The sequence below is a fragment of the Cryptotermes secundus genome, unplaced genomic scaffold (genome assembly GCF_002891405.2).
Source record: "Cryptotermes secundus unplaced genomic scaffold, Csec_1.0 scaffold2287, whole genome shotgun sequence".
Classification (NCBI taxonomy): domain Eukaryota; kingdom Metazoa; phylum Arthropoda; class Insecta; order Blattodea; family Kalotermitidae; genus Cryptotermes; species Cryptotermes secundus.
Window position 1 is genome coordinate 5,079 of NW_019728524.1, and position 23,561 is coordinate 28,639.

General features: G+C 39.0%; 1 protein-coding gene across 1 annotated transcript; it reads left to right on the forward strand.

Annotated features, from left to right (window-relative positions):
* On the forward strand, positions 1-23,130 carry LOC111865287 (WW domain-binding protein 11; the record flags this gene model as incomplete). Its single annotated transcript, XM_023853185.2, is given in 9 exon segments — positions 1-73; positions 166-291; positions 5,884-5,981; positions 8,173-8,590; positions 13,150-13,526; positions 17,877-18,399; positions 20,364-20,646; positions 21,434-21,531; positions 22,787-23,130. Coding segments are annotated over 9 exon segments (2,094 nt in total). The 3' UTR covers positions 22,894-23,130.
* Positions 23,131-23,561: the final 431 nt, after the last annotated feature.

Here is a 23,561-nt window from a genome sequence, read left to right on the forward strand (position 1 = left end):
TATCAGAAAATGGGTCGACGTTCAATTAATACCACCAAGAGTGGAAAGTATATGAACCCAACAGACCAAGCTAGTAAGTAGACCTTGGAACATAACCTATAATTGAATGAATTGTTTCATATTTAAGAATACGTGTTTGTTAAACAAATTGGGATTTTAATTCAGGGAAGGAAGCTCGTAAGAAAGAATTAAAGAAGAACAAAAAGCAGAGGCAGATGGTGCGGGCAGCTGTTTTAAAAGGAAAGGATCCAGTTCAGCTTATTGCAGAAATGGAGAAAATCGATCAAATGGGTAAGTTATTTTCGTACTCTTTGTTACTGGCAACGTTAACAGCGTATCATGAAACGGGTGATTGTGTTCATGACATTTGTGCCCTATCAAACACTTTGGCAGTAACCAAATGTTACCTACGAGGGTTGGAACTTTAATAGTGGCCACACTGCTGTACATACGCCATGCAACGGAACCAAATAATGTCACTTATACCACACGTTAGTTACATACCTACCTTACCTCAGAGCAAATGGACTCTCCCTTCTCACATCACGTGCATGCGCAGTGACGAGAAGAACAGAGCCTCGTGTTAGCTGGCGGTCTAGTGTAGTGTTGTCACGATGTTTTCGAAACAGGAACAGGACCAGCGCAGTTGGATAAAGATTGAATGTGCCAGATGCTATACAGCATGACAGTTTGATCAAGGTCTTCAAGAGGCTTGCGGGAAATCTGCATTGCCTTACAGAACAGTGGCAAGGTGGGTAAAAGCCTTCAATGAGGGACACCAAAATGTGGCAGACATGCATCATCCAGGTCGTCCTAGTGTCAGTGAAGAAGAAGTGTATGCTCTTTCCGTTTTGCTGGAGAGTGATCAACGCCATACGATTTGTGAGACAGGATTAGCGCATATGACTGTGCTTCACATTCTGAAGGAACGCCTGGGTATGACAAAAATTGCATCACGATGGGTTCCACATGAATTGACGGAAATGTAGAAATGGCAAGCTGTGGCTGATTTGTTAGATTGATGGGGCTGGGAAGCGCTGTACCATCCACCATACTCCCCGGACTTAAGCCCTTGTGACTTCGACTTGATTCCTAAGATGAAGGAACCACTTCATGGCATTTGCTTCAGAACTGTTCCAGAGATTCTTCAGGTAGTAGACTGCTCCATTCGAACTGTCAGCACAACAGGCACTGCTAAAGGTATCCTACGACTTCCACATTGCTGGTAACAGGTTGTACACAGTGCTGGTGACTACATTGAAGGACAGTAAAACTTCGAAACATGCATCTATTTTGTTTCAGTTGTGAATAAATGGTTGCCACTATTAAGGTTCCAACCCCTGTATAATGACGACAACTAATACAGTGAGGGCAAGTAATGGCATGAGATCATCTTCCAAAAATATTTATTCCTTTATCGTTACCATAAATAACCTGATGTATAAATAACTGGTTATATCTCCATTCCTGAAGAGTTCTGTCTGCTGGGATATAACACCATATTGTCTTGAAAGTTTTGGGGGGAATATGTTTCCTCCATGTTCAGGGTTGAAGAAACACAGTGTGGTATCATGGAAGATAGAACTCTTTATACCCACCACTGTAAGTATCTCAACTTCTACATCACTGTACCTGTTCCAGTGCTTGTCCCAGCATCATTAATAGATATCTGATTCCTTTGACATTTCATTTGTTACTTCTCTACATTAAACATGAATAAAGAAATGGCTGGTTTTAGGCCTTCCAGATGGTTAACTGGTATACATCCTGTTTTGTGTCATACATTAGAGTTACTAGGACTGTATACACAACAATAATAACCACAAACAAAGTAGATACTAATGTATCAACATTTTTTTATTAGGCATAGGCATTTGCTACATGCTTCAACCAGCACAAGGTGAATCTGAGAATTTTATCTTAGTTCTTGAATTGTATTTCTTAATATTGATCAGTATTATTACGGTATTTTACCATTTGTTAGCAAATACAACCGTTTTGTTAAAATGTAATTTAACAAATACAAATATATGATTTTTAATTAGACTTAAGAATTTAAACCTAATGTATATGGTTTAAATTTCATATTAGTATTATTATTAATATAGTTTTAGCCTTCAAATAAAATTTAAAATTAATTGCTTAAATTATGCTTTAATCTTTAAGAACTGATTTTATATAAGCTTAAAACTAGAAACTTTTGGTATGTTGTGTTTTTTTGTTGTGGCCATAGTTATTCAGGTGTTAGGGCATAGGTCAACCCAATGTGAGTGTGGTCTTTCTCATAATCTCTGTCACGTTGATTTACTTCTAATCATCGTGTAATGGTTTCCTAAGTGTTTTTCTTTGTGTCACTTCCAGCTAGTTTTTTTTTTTCCATGTGTGGGGTTAACTGGAAGCCACTTTCTCTGTGATAGTTCTTATATAGGTGGCTTCCTGGATAAGTCTTCTGGGGTAGTTGAGCAGCTTGGCTAATGCTGTGGTGACCTCAAAGTTTGTTTGGTGTCATTGGTTTACTGAATGCTCTGCCACTGCTGAATGTTCTGGTTGGTAGAGCCAAATGTCTCTCTGGTGGTCAATTGTGCATTCAGTTGTATGGCTCATCACATGAATGCAGGCAGCCCTGCTTTCACATGGGATCTCGTGAGAGTTCTTAGTTCTTGGCTGTCTTTGACTGGCCTGAAAATGGTGCATGTCTTGGAAGGTGGTAGATGTATAGTTCTCATGGTGTATTCTGCTGACACAGTTGGGTGCGTTGTTCACATGCAGTAGAAGTCCTGTGCCGATAGGTTGCTATTTGTTGTCTGTCTCCCTCATTCTTCCCTGCCCCATTTCTAGGCCCATCTCCCTTCTAAGATACACTCTTGTTAATGCTTACAAGTATTCCAGCAATGCCTCTCAGGAACATTATTCCTGGTGAGCACTATTGTGGGTGATCTCCTCTTGGGAATATAAGTGGTCTTTCATTGTTTTCTTTGGCCCTTAGAAAGGCCGATTTATTCCATGGACAACCTTCCTGTTAGCCCAGACAGGCCACCAACCCCAACTCTTCTTTCCCTTCCTTTTTCAGGACAAACCTATATTATTCAGAAAGGCACCCACCCTTCACAATTTGATCCTGAAGATGGAGGTGCCATGTACCTTTAAATTGTAGGCAGCATTGCCCATGTCCATACAGCATAAGCTACCCAAGAACTATATTAACATCAACGTGATTAAAGGAACCCCTTTTGATATAATTTGATTTGTTGTGAAACATCTGAAAAATCAGAGAAAAGTTCGTGTTTAATATCTGTATGTGTGTGTGTGTGTGTATTTATAATAGCCAAAGAGTCTGTTCCACCCTGTTTCTTGCAAACAATGTGTTTTGAAAAAAACTGGTAAAAACAACAGATGTTTTCTTGGAGAAAACTGTGAATTTTGCTGTTACATTCATGGATTCAAGCACAAGTTAGCTTCTCTCACCATTATTTTTTTACATAAGAACATTGGGGCGTTGATGACAATGGGATTGTGACAACAGCAAGTATGTAAGTTTTGTATGCTTTATAATAACGATTATAACAAGACATGGTTCCAGTAGATTATGTTTATTTATTTTAAAATAACTTAGTTGCATGTTGGTGTAGTTGTAAGTACTGTACTACAATTTGGTATATGTGGAATTCCAAAGGCAGGCCATTTTTAATGAAGGAATACAGTTTTGTTTATACGGCTTGCTCCACACAAACTCTATACCGAGGGTGGTGTGTGAGTCCAAGCGCCTGGAGACACTAAATGTAAGTAACTGGCATGAGTAGCAAAAACAGGTTTTGAAATTACAATGGCAGGGAAAGGTGGGCAGTATGGGACAGTAATCTACAAGCTCCTACTTGTTGGTGGCCTTCCTTACCCTGTTTGACCACTATTTGGGATCATGTCCGGTTCAGGTTTACAAGTAAGCAACTCAGTGAAGTGGTTGTAATAGAACTCAGTGAGCATTTCATCAATAAATAGAGAACAAATAATGATGAAGGTTCGACGTTCTCACAGAGGTGGTTATGGTGAGTTCCATCTTCTGGGATATAATGCTGTGTAGTTTGTTGAAAGTAAACCAACATTTTGGAGAAACATGTTTCCTTCATCTTCAGTGTTGAAGAATAAGCCAAGCAAGCAAACAGTGTGAAAGCAGGTGGGAAGCAGAGCCTCAGATCCTACAAATAAAACAAGAAGTTGTGGGAAGAACGAATCACCTGCTTTTATCTTGCTACATATTGAGTGTTTGATATGACACAGACCACATAGGAAATGCCATGTGCAACAGTTCTGTTGCTGTGTGTGTATTTGTTTTAAGGTAACATGTTTAGCAAGCCATTGCCTATCAATGGCCATCTCTTTTGGCTCTACTATTCCAGCTTTCAGGCACTGGATATACACACACAGCAGGGTGATCTCATAATCTTTATGGTTTGCATCCTGTTACATATTTGATAAACAAGTGAATGAGCCTGTCAACACAATATAAATATCTTCAAATGAAGATGAAAATTGATACTGTCATATCACTATTATTTATTATGCATATGTTTCAAAATGGTGATAACAGCTTTTAACAGCGGAGATTCTTCAGTTTTCATGCTCCCTTTGTTGCCTGCTGGCTAATACACTTCACAACTCACTCATTGCTTCACCTGACTAACTCCCAGGCTGGTGGCCATCTCACTCCAACCTGTCTTCGCTTAACAGACTCTATTTTAACTAACTAACATCTTGGCATGGACCATGTAGAAAACACTGTTTTCAGCAGTCATCTGTTGTTGCCGTTCAACCTGTTCATTTCATAGTCACTCCCTAGTAATCGGTCTGCACACTACAGTATTTTCCTCCCACCTGCATCTAGCTCTTCCTAATGGACTCTGTTCTTCTGGCTTTGCTGCCAAAACGATATATGCATCCCTTTTCTTCCCATGCATGCTGCATGCCCTGCCTTCATCGTCCTTGACTTTATAATTCTAATTATATTTGGCAAAGAGTACATGTTATGATCTCATTATTCAATTTTCTCCAGTCTCCTGTTATTTCATCCATCTTCAGTCCAGATATTTTATGCAGCACCCTGTTTTCAAACACTTGCAGTGTGTGTGTTCTTCCCTTAATTTTAGAGACCAAGTTTCATGCCCACACAAACCTGCAGGCAAAATTATAGTTTTGATATTTTAATTTTACCTTTTTTAGACAGTAGGTACCAAGCGTTACCCAGATCCAGTATGTTCTCAATTCCCCCATCAGTCGTATTTTTATTTGTTACTGTAATTCCCAAAAGTATGAACTTTGTCACATTTTTGAAGGATCTACTTTCTATCTTTATGTTGTGATTTTGCCCTGCGAACATATGCTTATTTTCGTCTGTATGTTTACTTCAAGACGAAACTCCTTACTAGTGTCAGCTAGAGTCTTAGTCTGTTTCTTTTATCTTACCTTCCAGTAGATTTACATCATCTGCAGAGACCAGAAGCTGATGTGTCCTATTCAGTTTGAACCCCACCTGCTTTTTATCTTCCTAATTTATATTCCAAAGCAAAGTTTAAAAGCAATGGTGAAAAAGCATCTTCTTGTTTTAGACCATTTTGAACAGGAAATATATCGGACAAATGCTTACCTGCACAGACTTTACTGTAGAATTCCTGTATTCTCTCTGTACTGACTGGTGAAATTGTGTTTTTGAGTGACCAGATCCTCCTGACCTAGGACATGTGGGTTTGTCAGCCTTTAGCTGTACCTCAGTTTGATAGAATAACAAGGGCTACATGTAGCTTCAGTTGGCTGACATTTTAGAAACTAATGCAGTATAATCTTATGCCTGGATTGACTATAATTAAAATGTTTGTATTTTCTTTATTGCAGAATATAATGTATTACAACCACCACCATTAAATGAGAAAGTATTAAAAGATAAACGTAAGAAACTGAAAGAAACCCTTGAACGAGTGATGACAATGTATGTAAGTATGACAGAATTTTGGATTTGCTGTTATGTAATACAAATAGGCAACAGATTCTATATAATTAATGATGCTGACAGTACTCAGAGTTATTAATTAATAATGTGATTGCTAATATCTGTTAAAAGTTGTTTTATAAACTTCTTTAACCTTTAATGTGTCTCAGTATTTGTATATCTGTTATGCATTTCTGCAGCAGTGTTTGTGACTTGAGAGCATGTTGTAATAGGATAATCTTGCAGAAAACTAATGCTAAAAATGCCAGAGAAATATGTGAAAAATGTAAATATAAAAGGTAACATTGATAAAAGTACATTGATCTTATTTTGTTAGATCCCTTATGGCATTTGCTGCTTACACTAATTAAGACACAAGGTAAAATGTGTGTGTGGCCAAATAGAAGAGGTAGTGCTGAGTCACATATCTAGTGGCATAGCAGTAAGGATCCTATGATATTGCGTCGGCAAACATTGTGGAAATTAACAATTAATATTTCCCAAGAGAGCTCTAGTTCTGCTCCCACAACCTTGCCCACAGTCTTGCTTTTCCTCCCCACTCGTAATGGACTTTTGTGTTTCATAAAATACTAGGAAATTCTTGAGTAGCTGCAGATTTGGCAGCTCCTCAAGAAGGGCTTAGTTCCATAAGTAAGTAAGTATTACATTTATATACTTTACTTACTTACTCATGGAGCTGAGCCCTTCTGGAGGAGCCGCCAATTCTGCAGCTACTTAAGAAAATCCCAGCATTTCATGGAACCCAAAGGTTCATTACTGTGTTCACAAGAGCCCTCCACTGGTCCCTATCCTGAGCCAGATCTATCCGATCCATACCATCCCATCCTATCTCTCTAGGATCCATTTTAATATTGTTCACCCACATATGCCTTGGTCTTCCTAGTGGTCTCTTTCCTTCTGGCTTTCCCATCAATATCCTATATGCATTCCTTGTCTCCCCCAATTCGTGCTACATGCCCTGCCAATCTCATTCTCCTTGACTTGATCATTCTACTTATGCTTGGAGAAGAGTACAAGTTATGAAGCTCCTCATTATGCAGTTTTCTCTGACCTCCTGTCACTTCATCCCTCTTTGGTCCAGATATTCTCCTCAACACCCTGTTGTCAAACACCCTCAGTCTATGTTCCTCTCTTAATGTCAGAGACCAAGTTACACACCCATACAGAACCACAGGCAAAATTATAGTTTTGTATATTCTAATTTTTATGTTTTTGGACAGCAGGTGAGAAGACAAAAGGTTCTGAACTGAATGGTAGCAAGCATTACCCAAGTTCAATCGCCTCTTAATTTCCTCCTCAATCAGGTTTTGATTTCTTATCGTTGTTCCCAAATATCTGAACTGTGCCACATTTTCAAAACATCTGTTTCCTATCTTTATGTCATGATTTTGTCCTGCATTTTGGTGATGGGACAGCAACATATACTTAGTTTTCTCTATGCTTATTTGTAGACCAACCTCTTTACCTGCGTCAGTTATAGTTTGAGTTTTTCTTTATGGTATCTACATTATCACCTAGAGATCTTTAAATCTGATAGAGCTACAGCTTTGTTTAATTATAATCATCAAGAATAAGAGAGTTGTTTACAACTTTTATTGGTAACATTCTTCATTCTGATAAATATTTGTTGAGTTTCATTCATGATATGCCTACAAACGCATGTAAGTCATCAAATGTCTGTTATTTTTGTCTGATTTTATCAAAAATCAGAATATGGCAACAGATTTTAATAAAACTTCCCATTGTCAAATTTTATGAAAATCAGTTCGTTGTTTCTTGAATTATTTCACGTTTACACACAGATTGATTGAGGAAATTTAATATGTGCGTTCCATGGTTGCAATTGTGCCTGAAGCAGGAGATTTGAGGCTGTCATAGCAGTAACCATGAGCATTACTGTCTTCTTGGGTGCTATTGTATATAGTTTGGAAGACCGGTTCTGACATTTTGCAGGAGCCTGCTGCTACTCTTTTATATTGAAGCGGGAGATGGTGAGGTCCTCTGAAACTTCCAGCATCACATTCTAGAAGACAGTAACTTCATAAAAAACTGATGTTCATGAACTGTGTCAAGAACATAATATAGTAGTTCAGTGTTAGTCACTTACTGCATATATCAGAACTATTTGATATTTCTTGGTTAGTAAACCATTGTCATTTAATGTTGTACCACAGGACAAGGATGATCCTGAAAAATGGGCAGAGCTGAAACGTATGGAAGTGGAATATGAGAAACGTCGCATTGCCATGGTAACGTATGCTGAGTCAGTTCGTCATGCACAGCAAGTTCAGGTTGATGACATACCGCTACCAACTCTTCAGCTTCCGAATGATCCCACTGCCTTCATGGGACTACCTTCTCAAATTCCTTTGCCAACTGATCTCCCTGTACCCTTATCCAGCATTGTTCCCCATCCACTGATTTCATTACCTGTCCCTCCAGGCCTTGCGTTACCTCCACCTCACAGTATTCTGAAGAAGACATCAGCTTATGCAACAGTACCAGCCAAACCCAAGAAGCCACCAGGTGTACCACCAGGACCTCCCCCAGAACTAAGTGACGATGATGATGAAGAACCCATGGATCAAGACGGTATGAAGTATTGTAACTTAATGCTTGGAGCTCATGGAGCTTCCACGTCATCTTTTCCACACTTCAGAACCTTCATGGTCTCGCTACAGGGCAACATATATCATATTTTTATCATACATATGGAATATACATGTTCGATTCTCCTTATTTTAATAATATCCATATGTTGAGCAAAACTGGAACAAGAGAATTTCTGTTAATAAGTAGCGGGTGTTAACCAGAAACCAGCATTTCTGGCAACCAGTTGTATAATTCATCTGGGTACCCTGAAGATGGAAGTAATCTGTATCTCCAAAATTTTCATAATCACCTATCAGACCTCGCTGTAACACCAAATACCGTAACCTAAGTAATTCACATAACACTGAGCAGGTTGGTATAGTGATGTAGACTTCTTTTTGGAATGTCTCGAATCTTGGCCAGGGCACTGGTTCTTTTGTCTGAGGTTTTTCATGGTTTTGCTCAGTGCATCCAGGAAAGTGCTGGGGTAGTACCTTGATTACACCATGGCCACTTCCTTCCAAGTCTTTTTCCAGTTCACTATTTACCATTCCTACTGTTCAACATTGTAGTCTATCTGCTGACTTCATCATAAAGTGAACAGTAGGTTCACGTAACCATCTTTCACTTTGTATAAATGATCATGTGTTACATATAGTACTGTACCCTAAATAGTGTTCATTATATTCCTCTCAACACAACTGCTGACTGGAACATAATGTTATGTACAATGATTTACTTCATTTTACCTTTGGGTTCCATAACTACAGAGAACAGTTTCACTGCTACACAGTCTCCAAAGCAGGAACATCCCTTCACATACATACATCCATATACGTGCACAAGGTAACTGATTTAAGCAGTAAAATATTACTTGTAAGGATCGATGTGAAACCTCTGAGTAATGAATTTTTGTAAGGGTGACTAATAAGTTTGACAAATTTTAAAGCATATTCCTTACATTAATAATGTTATATTTTAGCGTCCTGTTGCACTGGTTCATGTCCATGATGTGTATTTATGCTAACCATTTTACAGTGCACACTTTATTTCATTTCACCTTTCTCTTCACTTTTAGACTACATGTTTCAGCACTAATGTGCCATCTTCAGGTGTGTCTCTATGCATGTCAAACTACTGCACTGCATGTCATGACGTCGTCATTCTAAAATGACTAAAATGTGTATTCGTCATGTATAACAATAAATTCTAAATATTAAAACCTTTCAGGATTCGTCATCCATACGTTGTATCTCAAATACGCGAATCACACCAATCCTCCTCTATGGGAGCACTCTTCCTACATTCATGTGTGTATTGTGCTCTCTGTTGTGTCTTGCTCCTGTGACTGCGTGCGTTGTACTCCTTACGTTGCTTTTCACATTTTCCTACCTACAGAGTATATTTAAAATTGTATGAACTTTGAGATAGAGTTTCCTCCTGACACAGAAATGAAATAGAGGCACAATATTTTAACTTCTCCAACGAGATGAATTGCAGGATGTTTCAAAATAATTTTCATGTTCCTTCCCTCTCACCTTCCACTTGAAACTGAAAACAATGTATATACATTTTTAGGTATTTCTTACAAAGTAAAGAAAGGGTGCCTTAAGTGGAGGTCTTTTCTGTCTGTCTATGACCTAGTATAAACACCTAAACTGCTGGACAGGTTATTTTTTTTTTTTTTATATATTTGATATGGGACACTACCACAAAATTTGTCAGGATATTCCAGTTTTGGTTAAAGTCAGGCAAAAATAACAGATACTTTGCATGAAAACCTCCAAGTGTTTCTCTGCATGTCATGAAAACAGTTCTCTAAATATTTACTGAAGCAAAACGGTTTTCAGGCAGATGTTGTATAGAAAGGTGTAACACATTTTTTTGCTCACTATACATTTTCATAAGTCTTACAGAGTTCAATATGTTTAAAATAAGAACTGTTGCTATTAACTCTTAACTCAAGAACTGCTAGACTGATTGTGTAACATTTTGTTTTGGAAGTCCTTGCACAAATTTGTTGAAGTCCATGCCTGTCTGTGAATTGTGTCAGTGCACAAACAGTTGAACATATTTCTTTAAAATTTGGTATGAGAGACTTGCCGGGCTCTGCCGAGTCAAGGGTCAGTTTCTCAAAGTGTACAACACAACTCTGTGGCTCCAGTATTTTGATGACACATTCATGGTCTGGCCTCTTGGCCCACTGTGGTTACAGAATTTCTTCAGCCTCAGAAATTTAAGGTCTTCATTCCAATTCACTCTGAAAATGAAGTCAGACAGTGTGATTCCTTTTCTGAATGGTCTGGTCATCAGGAAATGGATGACACTGGTCACCAAAGTTTACAGAAAACCCACCCACACTGGCTGATACATCAGCTTCAAATCAAACAATATGCCGCATGTGAAAAGAGGTTTAATTCAGTCTTCACTACAGAGCTTCTTCTGTATGCCAAGAACAAAAAATTAATGGTCAGAGACGTGATCTTCAGCTGAGTGGTTATCACCAAGATTTCACTGACCTGGTCATTAATTCCAAGAGCAGCAGTTGTCTGAATAAAGTGGAAAAGCTTCTGGCCTCTGTGTGTATCCCATATGTGTTCAAATGTATAGAGAACTGATATAACATTAGGACAATCTTCGAAACTAAATACAGTGTTAGGAGTTCACTTACGAAAACCAGGCCAGAATGAGATCCGCAACAGATGGCACAGGGCATATATGGCATTCCCTGTGAATGGGCAGAAGCTACTTTGGTGAAACAGGCAGACCTCTAGCCAGGTGGCTGCAGGAACATAGGCACTATTTCAAAGACAGTCTTCTAGGAAATTAAAAATTAGTCCAACATGCCGATGAAGATTATCATAGGATAGGCTTGGATGAAGCTACGATTTTGGAAATTGAAAGTAACAGCAGGTATAGGAAATACAATAAATCGGCCTTTATGGCATGCTTAACCAATCAAATGAGCCAGCCCAGATTGGACAGTTTTCCGCCCCTAGATCCCCTTTAACAGCATTGAGGTTACCAACTCACAGAGAAAATCTGTATGATGTGACAGATTCTTCATGGGTTTCTCTAAGGTTTAGTGCTAAATGTCCAGTATTTACTCCACAGGTAGCAGTAGGCACAAAATGTTTTTGCAAAATTCTTCATTTAATTCTGTGCATTGGTTTTCATGGACTTGGTTTGCTGGCTAGGTTTGTTGCTTAAAATTTTCACCTCCCTTTCTCTCTTAGTTTCAAGTCTGTGCAAAGCTTTATCACAATTTATATTGCATATTTTCCTGTTTACTCCCTTCTGGTCTCTGGGATTATATAGCTATAGTTATACTGATAGGGGTTGTCTGGTGATTGATGTTACTTGATTCTACGGTACACAGTAAAGTAAGTGTCTCTCCCCTCACGTAGGGATGGAAACATCCAGTTTCTGAAACCTTGTGTTGTCGAGTTTTCAGAATACTGGACAATGGATAAAGTCCACAAATGCAGTAATTCTGGAGATAACATAATTCCTTTTTCATTTGTATGTTTGGTCATAATTTGTACTCTTCTCCAAGTAAAATTAGAATGATCAAGTCAAGGAGGATGAGGTGGGCAGGTCATGTAGCACGAATTGGGGAGACGAATGTGTATAGGATATTGGTGGGAAAGCCAGAAGGAAAGAGACAACAGGGAAGACGAAGGCGTAGGTGGTAGAATGGATCTTAGAGAGATAGGATGGGATGGTATGGATTGGATAGATCTGGCTCAGGATAGGGACCAGTGGAGGGCTCTTGTGAACACAGTGATGAAACTTCGGGTTCCATAAAATGCTGGGAAATTCTCGAGTAGCTGTAGAATTGGCGGCTCCTCCAGAAGGGCTCCGCTCCATGAGTAAGTAAGTATGTTTGGTCATGCAGATTTTGTGCTTAGTTCTGTCTCTTTAATGCTGCCTTGTTCACTTTTTGTGTCAGAGATGGGTGATAATGATTGTTAAGCTCCTGCAGTCTTTGTAAAGCAGATATATGGGTGTTGAACTGCATGTTCATGTGAAGTGAAGTCTTCATTCACTTCACTGGAAAATAAAATTTTTGAGTAATGAACTTAAGGAAACCTTTGTTGGAAGAAATTTAACAGTGAGATCATTATGATGGGACTGTACAAATTGAACACCAAATGGAAGAAAAATCTTAAATTGAACATAAAATGGGGAGCCATTTGGGGGCATGTGGTAGTGTAGTTGGTTGAGACACTGTACTACAAGGCAGAAGGTTGTGGGTCCCGATGAGGTCATTGGATTTTTCAGTTGACTTAATCCTTCCAGCTCCACTATGGCCCTGGGGTTGACTCAGCCTCCTAACAATAGAAATGAGCACCAGGAATCTTCCTGGGGCTAAAGGGTGGCTGGCATGTCAGGCTGGCAGCCTCTAACAACCCTGTGGGCCTCCACAGCCAGTCAAGCTTTACCTTTTTACTTTCACCTTTATATGAGGCTCCATTGTATATTTCTTTTCACTTCAAATACAAATCCAGATTTTCCCTGTTTATTTAAATTGACATTAAGCTGAAGTAATCTTACAGGTGAAGGTCATCAGGCATCTTCTGATAAACACACACCTGCTGCATCATCAGATATACAGGAAAAGCTCTCATCAGTGGCAGGTTTACCACCTCGTCAACGAGTAATCAGGTTTGCTGATGATGAAGTTCCTGAAGCTGTTCCGGAGCAGACCCCTACTGAAGCTGCTGTATCAGCATCTTCAGTGCCATCAGCTGCGCCAGTATTGACCTCGTCTCCGGCAACAGTGTCCACATCAAAACTTCCAGATTCAAGAAGAGACAAAGAAGAAGAAAGCTTAAGCACTGAGACTGTACCAGTGCCCACCCCAAAACCAACAACTCTTCAGCAGAAAATGCTTGCAATGGCTGGACAGGATATTGATCAGTTTATGCGTGAGGTCAGTTGTGTTATGTCTCATATCTTGATACTGACAAATACTTAATTCACAGTATAAGTGTGTTTGAAGAATGCCATCTTCTGGGATGTGCTACCACATCCCAAAAGTCGACATTCTTCATAGTCATCCCTGTGAAAACCTCAAATCCTACATAAGTATGTCTGTTGAACATCTACATTGTTTGAAGCTATGTATATCTGCAGTATTTCAGAGGCTGTCCTTATTTGTCTGTTGGTAATAGCAAAAGAGAGGGGAGCATGATAACATGGGCTGTTTATTTAATGAATGTGACTTCTAGCTCATCTTGCTCTCTGTGTGTCTGCATGTGTATGCCTCTCTAATGATTTCTGAATGCCTTAATCAATCTTTATGAAACTTGATAGGTATATCATACCATTTGAGCCCATCTAAAGCCCTACCACCAGTAATACCAGCACTGCAGCCTCTCATTGTTTTACCAACTTGTTTCTCGCTCATGCCAATTTTATTTTTTTCTGCCTTACCAAGTACTTGAGTTGTAGTGAAGGGAAAGTGGGTGATTAGTACTTTCCAGTGGCATAGCCAGTATAGCAACTGGATGACCAGGGGGTCAGAGTTCAAATTCCGGTAGGTTCAAGAGTACCCATGGCGTACTTGCTGAACCCATATTCTTACGGGTACAATCTCCAGACTACGTGAGCATTATGAACTACAAGACAGGCCTCTTGCTGTGTTTTTTTTATTGCTAGTGGGGTGGGACTAAGTCCCCTGTACTGTGACCACTTCTGGCCTATTGTACCAACCCCAGTTGATAGGTGAGCGTGATTGTGGAGCAATTGGTTGAATGAAGGTTGGCAGGGGAATCGAAGTACTCAGAGAAAACCTGCCCCAGCGCCACTTTGTCCACCACAAATCGCACTTGACCAGACCCGGGATCGAACCCGGGCTGCCGCGGTGGGAAGCCAGTGACTAACTGCTTCAGCTATGGCTCGGCCTTGCCTCTTGCTGTGTTTGTATGCCACCTATGAAGGAATGTATGAACTACTGCATCTAGTAGCAGGAATATTCTACTCCACGTGTCACCTGACCAGGCAGTCTGATGGATAGTAAGTACATCTAGATCAAAAACAATCTTTAATCATGTAATGTTCAATTTGGTATTAAAATTACTATTAAAATTTTGACTTAATTTCTCTTTATTTTTGTGAGCATTACAAAATTAATTCAGCACAAGTTGCATTAAACTTTGTTTACTCAGCAGTGAAAGAGTTAACATGAAAATGGAGGTAGAGGTAGCCTCTGAAACATTGTTGACATATAATCTCATGTACAATCTAAGTCAGTCATTGAATAAATCATGAATTAATTAATTAACCTAGGGAATTGACAGTATCCATGATGCTGCCTTGTATTATGATACCAAACTTATGGAATTAATTTGCTTAGTTATTTCATATTACATCATTCTCCTGTTAGAACCGAAATTATAGCCATCCTTCTGTTGGATATGATCATCTGAGCAATCAGAATTAACCAGACAGTGTCTTGCATTAGATGCATCCTATGTAATGTTAACATTTATAATATATCTGAAAAGGAATGCTTAGCAATTCTATATGAAATTCACATCCGCTGTGCAACCCCCAGCTTCCTGTTATTTTAAATACAGTAGGCACACAACATACTTCGACTTAGATTATGTCCCCCTGTATGTTTACTTGCATTTTATATTGTAGCGTGTAGAGCCGTTGCTAGGTAGTAGTGACCTCAAAAAGAGACAGTGAAACAACATTGACTGCTAGGCAACAGATTTTTATTAAACAAATGTATGCAACCATTGCTGGGTGATTCCTTCGTGGACAGGCACATACCCTTGGAGATGATTTGGATAATAGGAGAAGAACTGTGTCTTCTGTGTGGACTGTACTGAGAGGTTAAGAGTGATACAAAGTTTACAGCCTAGTCAGACTAGGAAGTTGGTGTGAAATGGCTGCAAGCCAGTTGCAGAAGTGCTCAGTTGGAAGGGACCTGCCATGCAGAGAGGACTTCAGCCTGGAAGCAGAGGAATAGCCACTGTTAGAAGCCGTTATCTGTAAACTACTGGCGGAAACTAACAAATTGAGGACACTAGCCTGTGTGCTGTAGTGAAGTGTTGAGATCATCAATGGCACTTACGAGTTGTGTGTTAAAATGGTCAGTAAACCCAATATCTGATCCAAAACCCTGTCAGGAAGCACTCATACACATGAAAATATAGTACAATTTTCCGTGAAGTGCTTTAGTGACTGTATAAGACTGTATGGCAACATTTTTTGCCGGAGTTTGCAGGAACAGAAGGTTAAGTGCATAGTCCACTGTGAATATACTGTATGTTTCTGGTTTCCCTAATCTTGGAATTATTTTTTCAAACAGCGCCCCTTTTACCTGTTTCGCTAGTCTGAAATGCACCTTAAATGCCATGTACATAATTTAGTCACTGCATAAATACTGTATACATAACGACAGTGATTCCAAAATTGTATAAATGTCACTTTCTCTTAAAATGTTATATAAACATTCGTTTATTGGCAAAGACATTCTGCTACATGTTCCGACCTTCAAGATATCATCAGGCATACTTACAAGAATTCAGTCATCAGGCGTACATAAGAATTCAGTCTTAGGTCCTTAATTGTATTTTAATATGTATCCATATTATTAAAATTTGTTTTATTTTTGATAGCAAATATTACCTTATTGTAAAATAAATCTAATAAATACACACTGAAAATACTCTAATAATATAGTTTTTAATTCTGTTTAGATATTAAGACATAACATTTTTATATAGTTTGGATTTTAATATTACATAGCTATTAATATACTTGTGTCCTTGAGGATAAAAATTAAAAACTAAAGATTTTTTTTAAATTTTCCAAATTTTCATATTAATTAATTGCTGGAGTTACACTTGATATATAGAATTAGTTCTAAGATGAGCTTAAAGTTAGGAGTATTTTTGGGATCTTCAGGTTTTGTTGTGGTTGTAAGTTGATAAGTTGCAGGTTGACACAACATGAAGGGGTCCATCTCAGAAACACTGTAACTCTGATTTACTTCTTTCATTGTGTAAGTTTTGCTTGGCAGTTTTTCTGTCTTGTGTCATCCTCAGCTAGTTTTGTTCTTATAAGTCAAGAGTTTGATGCTTATAAGTATGTGTATGCAAAGGGATCCCCATTGTTGTTATGTTGTTTGCATTGTGACTCTGCTTAAATAAATATTTTATACGTAAAAAATTACATTTAATAGATAAAAGGGTTGAGTCTGGACATTTGGGTATTACATGTAAGAGTGTACAGCATGACAGAACTTAAGTTTTTAATGTTTTAGGATATTGTACGTTGTCCATACAGGGCATACCAAGAATGTGGCAGTGAACCGTATGAAGTGTTGTCTGCTAGCTTTCCTTTTAACCATTTTTCTCCTCCAGTGTTTACATTTTTATGTGGATCATCTCTACCTTCCTGAAGCTCCTCTTCCCCGGTTTCCTCCTTAGTGATTATATTGGAATTGTAATACACTTACGTGATTTACCATTAGAAATTATGGATGTAGTTGAGACACTGGGATATTGGAATTAAAATTTTTACATGTATAAGCATGAGTGTAATCACAGTTTTACTTTTAAAGATATTTTGACGTTGTTGATCTTGCTACAGATAAACAAGTTCTGGGAAGAACTAATCATCTACTTTCCTTTCACGTCATACAGAGTATTTGGTACTACACAGACTCAATAGAAAACACCGCATGCTTACCGAGCCTTTGCCTAGCAACGGCCTTCTCTTCTAGCCTCACTACTCCAGCTTTCAGGCATCATGTCACATTGTTCCCTCTTTAGGGCTGATATCATGAGCAGTTGTTAGAGGAGCACACACAAACACACAGACAACAAGGCGATGTAAGCCTCATTTTAATTTTTTTTTAATAAGGAAAGTAGCCTAAAACATGAAAACCCTTGTTTCCAAAATCCATCATTTTAATGTATGACAGGAAGTCTGCAAATTTTAAATAGATGCCATGACTTAAGTTTGAACTTCACTACACAGTACTTGGTTTATCTACTGAGGCCTTCTCAGCCACATAGATTGTGAAGCATCAGATGAGAAAAGACTGGGCATAAGAGGAAGTGCTTGTGACTTATTTTGAGGTACTGCTTAGAGGAACTAACAGAAGTCCCAAAGAATTTCGGTCAGTGTAGGTCGTTTTCCATCAGAAATTCAGACGGGGATGTTCGGTATTGCTTCTTGCTGAGAAAGAATTAGAGAATGTGTTGTCACATCAAAGTGGTGTGATGGTTGATGATATCAACTTTATTTTTTTCATTTACAGATGGAAGAAGTCCATAGGAAACGAGAACAAGATCGTGCAGCAGATCTGAGTGCAAGACTATCCCTGCTTGACAGTGAAAGTAACAATGATGCCACAGCAGTTGTCTCAAAACACAGCAGCAGTGCTTCAAACGTAAATACTTCTGGTACCAATCAGTCACAGGAGAAAGATGGTGATGATTCTCAAAACCTACAGCCACCTGGAACTAGTACAACAGATTTAACTCTCCCACCACCTACTGCTGTGCCTGTTCAATCACAATTGTCCATTGTTGACAATGCTTCAGTCCCTTCGTTATCAGCTATTACTCCTCCAGTTCACCCACCAGGACTACCATCAGTTCCTCCACTTGGTATGACACCGATGATGTTCAGGCCACCACCACTTCGTCCAGGAGTTCCACCACCACTTGGAATCAGACTTCCGCCAGGACCACCACCTGGTAGACCTGGACTTCCTCCGGGACCACCACCAGGCCTGCCACCAAGACTTGGAATGAGATTACCCCCTGGACCTCCACCAGGTACGTTGAAATTTATTTTGTAAAAGGGAACATATTCCAAGCAAATGATGGACAGATAGTTATCCTGTTTATATGCAGGAGAGTCAGTAAATAGGTCACAAATGGAAATAAAATAGCTGTAATGAATATAATAGGTTTTCTATATGTATCACTACGTAGCAGGACAATCCAGCTTAATGATAGCCTAGGTAGCAGATGTGCATGCGTGTGTTAACAGGCAGGTTTCAGTAGTCAAAATGGCGACCGTGTTTAGGTGTATACTACCGAAGAGCAGCATTCTGTTGTGCATTTTTTGTGGACAAACATAATCAAAGGAAATGATTTTCATAAAGAAATGTTCCCTGTTTATGGTGGGAAGTGTTTCTTGCATGAAGCAGTTCATAACTAGGTCAAGAAATGTAGCATATGTTTCGCTGGTGATGAAGAGTTTGAAACAGGGATACAGAAGTGGCTGAGACAACAGTCAAAGGACTTCCATGCTGCAGGTTTCAGTGTACTGGTAAAGTGATGGGACAAATGTATCTGTGTTGGTGTACAATATGTCTAAAAATGAATGTTTTTCCCAGGTCCTAATATTACACGCTTTTACTCTTCATATCCATTTGTGACCTGTTTACTGACTCTCCCTTTTATTATGGTGTTTGGACCTTCAAGCTGAACAGGCTTCTTGATCCCTGAGCCCTGTTCAGTATGCAGGTATCCCTGAGTTACACGGTTTCACAACATCCAAATTTTGCCTTAGTGCAATTTTATACAAATTCTTTTTTGTTTAAGTTTTTGGCACTTACTAAAAAATTATAAAATTATTTAATTATGAAGAAAGCAGCCTTCTGAGATGCGGCACCGTGTAGATGTGGTGTTAATTCACATTTCGGTAGAACGTATCACCTCCATCTTCAGGGCGATGGAGACGATACGTTCCTCCGAAACGTCGGTTAACACCACATCTACATGGTGCCACATCCCAGAAGACTGCTTTCTTCATAGTCACCGCTGTGAAAACCTCAAATCTTACTTATTTAAGTATGTTCAGTTTCACAACCACCACATACAAGACACAACACCTCTCCAAAATTCAGGGAACACAAACAAGAAGAAGACCCAGTCATACCTACAGGCCAACAATACAAGACCAGGAAGAACCCCAAAGAAAGGCATTGGTATAAGAGACACATCTACATGTGGTTGCTACATCCAGATAAAACTATAAGAAAACCTTCTGTATACCTAAAATTTTAATGATTTAGTATTTTAACAAATCATATTTAAATATTAAAGCCAAATTATATATATATATATAAGTGCATTAAATACTACATAAACAACCTGTATTCCAATATGTAAATGCTTGCCAAAGTAGGTGTACTAACAGTTGAATACAGATGAACATAAAAAAGTCGAATACTTGATGATGGCTTAATGAGCCAAAACATGTTGTAAGAAATGACGATTGTATGGTGTGTCCATGCTGCCTCTTGTGGTAACGGAATAAATAGCCAGTTGCTATACCGACTGTGCTGTCCTGAGGTAGTTGGTTGAAGCATTATGCTACAAGCTGGAAGGTCGCATGTTTGAGTCCCGATGAGGTGGACTTTTTCAATTTACCTAATCCTTCCAGCGACACTATGGCCCTGGGGGCTGACTCAGCCTCTAACAAAAATGAGTACCAGGAATCTTCCAGGGGGGAAAGAGTGGCCAGCACATAATGCTGACAACCTTACCACCATCTGTGAGCCGATTGACTAGAAAAAGTGAGAGCCCCGATATCTGACAACCCTATGGGCCTTCATGGCCTGCTACAGGGATTTTTCTTGGACCCATTTTAATATTATCCCCCCCACCAATGGCTCTGTATTCCTAGTAGTTTTTTCCTTCTGGCTTTCCCACCAAAGCCCGGTATGCATTTATCTTCTGCCCCATAAAACTTATAAACTTTAACATTAGTTATGAATTTTGATGTTTAGGTATGCCACCTCGTCTGCTGCGGCCACCTGGCCCCCCACCACGCCTGCCTGCAGGGATTCCTTTGCCAGGTTTACCACTACCAACATCCATCAATCAAGTTACAAGTGGTCAAACGTCACTCAGTTCTATTCCAATACCTCCAGGCCCCTCTGCTTCTGTTACAAGTAATCCTAACGTTCTGAGTGCTGCACCCCAACTGATCAACCGAGCCCGAGCAGATGGTGCCATAGCAGATGGCAAGAAACAGCATGGTGCCACTATTGAAGCTAAGCCACAGATCAGGTATGTTTTTTTAAATAATTTGTCTTTCTGCTTATAAATATAGGAACAATTTGATATCTGTTGCTGTCGGCACTGAATTAGCATTAACACGTTTTGTAAGGAATGTACTGTGATTTTCACTTTCTTGACACAATACATGACCAGGGACAACATTCCACTTGGAGACCCCCACCCTTCGGTCTGGATATTTTATGATAAATTGTAGTGAGGAATACATGTCCATTAATAATGGTTAGTACTTTATTTTATTCCTGTTGCTCCTGCTTGAAGCATAGGGTACCCATGAAATGCTTTGTTTCACTTCAGTTTTATAATCTTAGGCAGTCGGTAGGACTCCTTGGACGAATGATTAACCCATCACAAGGTCGCTACCTACATACAAACACAGAATAAACACAGATGAACATCCATGCCTTGAGTGGGATTTGAACCCATGAACCCTGTGTTCGAATGCACAAAGACATTTCATGTCTTCGATTGTGGAGCAATTGGTGGAATGAAGATTGGCAGGGGAAACTGAAGTACTTGGAGAAAACCTGCCCCAGCGCCACTTTGTCCACCACAGATCCCACTTGACCAGACCCGGGATCGAACCCGGGCTGCCGCGGTGGGAAGCCAGCGACTAACCGCTTCAGCTCTGATTTTCATATAACTCATTTACGTCCACGTGAGTATTGACAATTCTGCACAAGATGGTGGATTAGAAATTGATGCTGAAGTACTGCAAGTGAAATTATTTTCCATCAATGATCTGTTTAATTTTATGCCTCGTTTTTTTGTCTTGCAGAAACCTAAGTGCAGATGTTACTAGGTTTCTACCAACTGCCCTCCGTGTGAAGAGGGAAGATAAAAAGAAGAAAGACGTAAAAACTACTTCGCTCTCAGGTGAGTTAATTCATGTATATAAGATAAAGGTAAAGTGGTTCCTGTGTTGAAGCACCACACCATTAAAACAGAGGAATGGAGGGGAAGTTTCACCCTTCATCTACTTTTATTCCTGGAAAAGAGCTTGTGGTACCCACATTACACCAGAGCAGTCTAGACATGGTGGGAAAAACAGAAATGTTGCAACTACAAAAATAGTTTCAAAATTAAAAACCTGCACANTTTAAATATCCAGAATAAATAACCATTAATGCCACACCCTGGCCATGCCATAACTCAAGCAGTTAGTCACTGGCTTCCCTGCCAATCTTCATTCCACCAGTTGCTCCACAATCACCCTCACCTATCATCTGGGGCTGCTACAATAGGCCAGAAGTGGCCGCAGTACAAGGGACTTAGTCCCACCCCACTAGCGATAAAAAAAAAATGTCACACCCTGATGTTTATACTGACTGGGAAAAGGGTTACGGTGTGTTATATGTGATAAAGTTTGATAGACATGTATTGAGACCTTGTTCTGTGCATCTTTAAATTAATATCTTATCCAGTGAAGGGTGGAATATTTTTCATAACATTTATTTTAAAATGGATACAGCAGAAACCCAAATTTAAAAAGAAGAATGGTTTTGTAATTGATGTAATAAAAATTAACTTGTGAATGAGGAGTCAGGACACTAGCAGTGCAGTGGAAGCTGCATTATCCAACACATCTGTGACAGAAGGGTTATCAGATATCATAATTTTCCATATATTAGGACCTTATACCTAATGCATATTTTAGTGTACCTTGCAACCTCATGGACAGACCTAACCATTTACTTTGTCATTTGATATCCTGCCCTGCTTTCCCTGCTACACTTTGTAGTCCCTTTTCATCACTACTTATGTAACAAAACACAAATATTTAATGTTTTTAGCACAGATTAGTCAATTTCTGGATAATAAAGCTTTCCAGATCCATCCAGTGTTAGATATCTTTAGCTTTTACTGCATTAAGAGATTAAAAGTGGGTGAAACACAGATATCTTCATGTAGAAACTATTCTCTTCTCATTTAGCTGGATGGCAGAACATTTTCTTCTCTGTGTTGAGAATTCTGTGTCACTAAGATTGAGGTAGATGAATTAATCCTTAAGATTCTCTCTGTATCACTTGATCTGTTGTAAGCTAGGTAGGATACTTGAAAGACACAGTTTTCAATGTTAACTCATAGTAGTTTATTATTCTTTAATGTGTCTATATTTCTCCATGTTTAGAACCAAGGACAGAGAATTTGGTTCCAAAACCATCACCTGCAACTAGTCAGCAGACAAAGGATGATGCTTATATGCAGTTCATGAGAGAAATGGAGGGTTTATTGTAAAGCACAAGTAAGTATTGTGCTGTTTTATGTGTGATGTAAGGAAGCTCAGAGGAACAACATGCCATATATATATATATTTAATCACTTCAGCCTTATAGGAGATTCTGTGCTCAGTATGCTCTGTCATGTTGTAACTAATGAGAATTAAACATTTGCAGTGGCTTCCTGTGTCAAATTCACTTAAGTTGTAATCACCATATTGATTTGTTAAACTGGGTCAATAAATGATTAATATCTTGTAACCTCTTCATTCAACTCATTGGCAACTTAAATTTCCCCAATTTCTTGCATTTGTCAAAGAAAGTTAACCTAATTCTGTTATCTTACTATATCCCTTATAAGTATAATTATATGACACTGATGCATCAACTATTTACAGACACTCTGAATTCTAAAGGGTTCATACAGTGGTGTATAACACTCAGGATTACAGGGTTTTTGGACTTTGTATATTGTCTGGTATTCTGAAAAACAAAAGAATGCAACATTCCAGAAACTAGATTCTAAAAGGTTCTGATGATATTGGATGTCACACAGATGGTCAGAAGTCCTGCTTAGTTGTTGGAGAAGGTGAGTCTCAAAATGTACCTCACTATGCTAATCATGTAATAAGAAGTGAGGAGCGCTGAAGTAATGACCACCAAAACAAACAAAACTCTGTGGCCTGT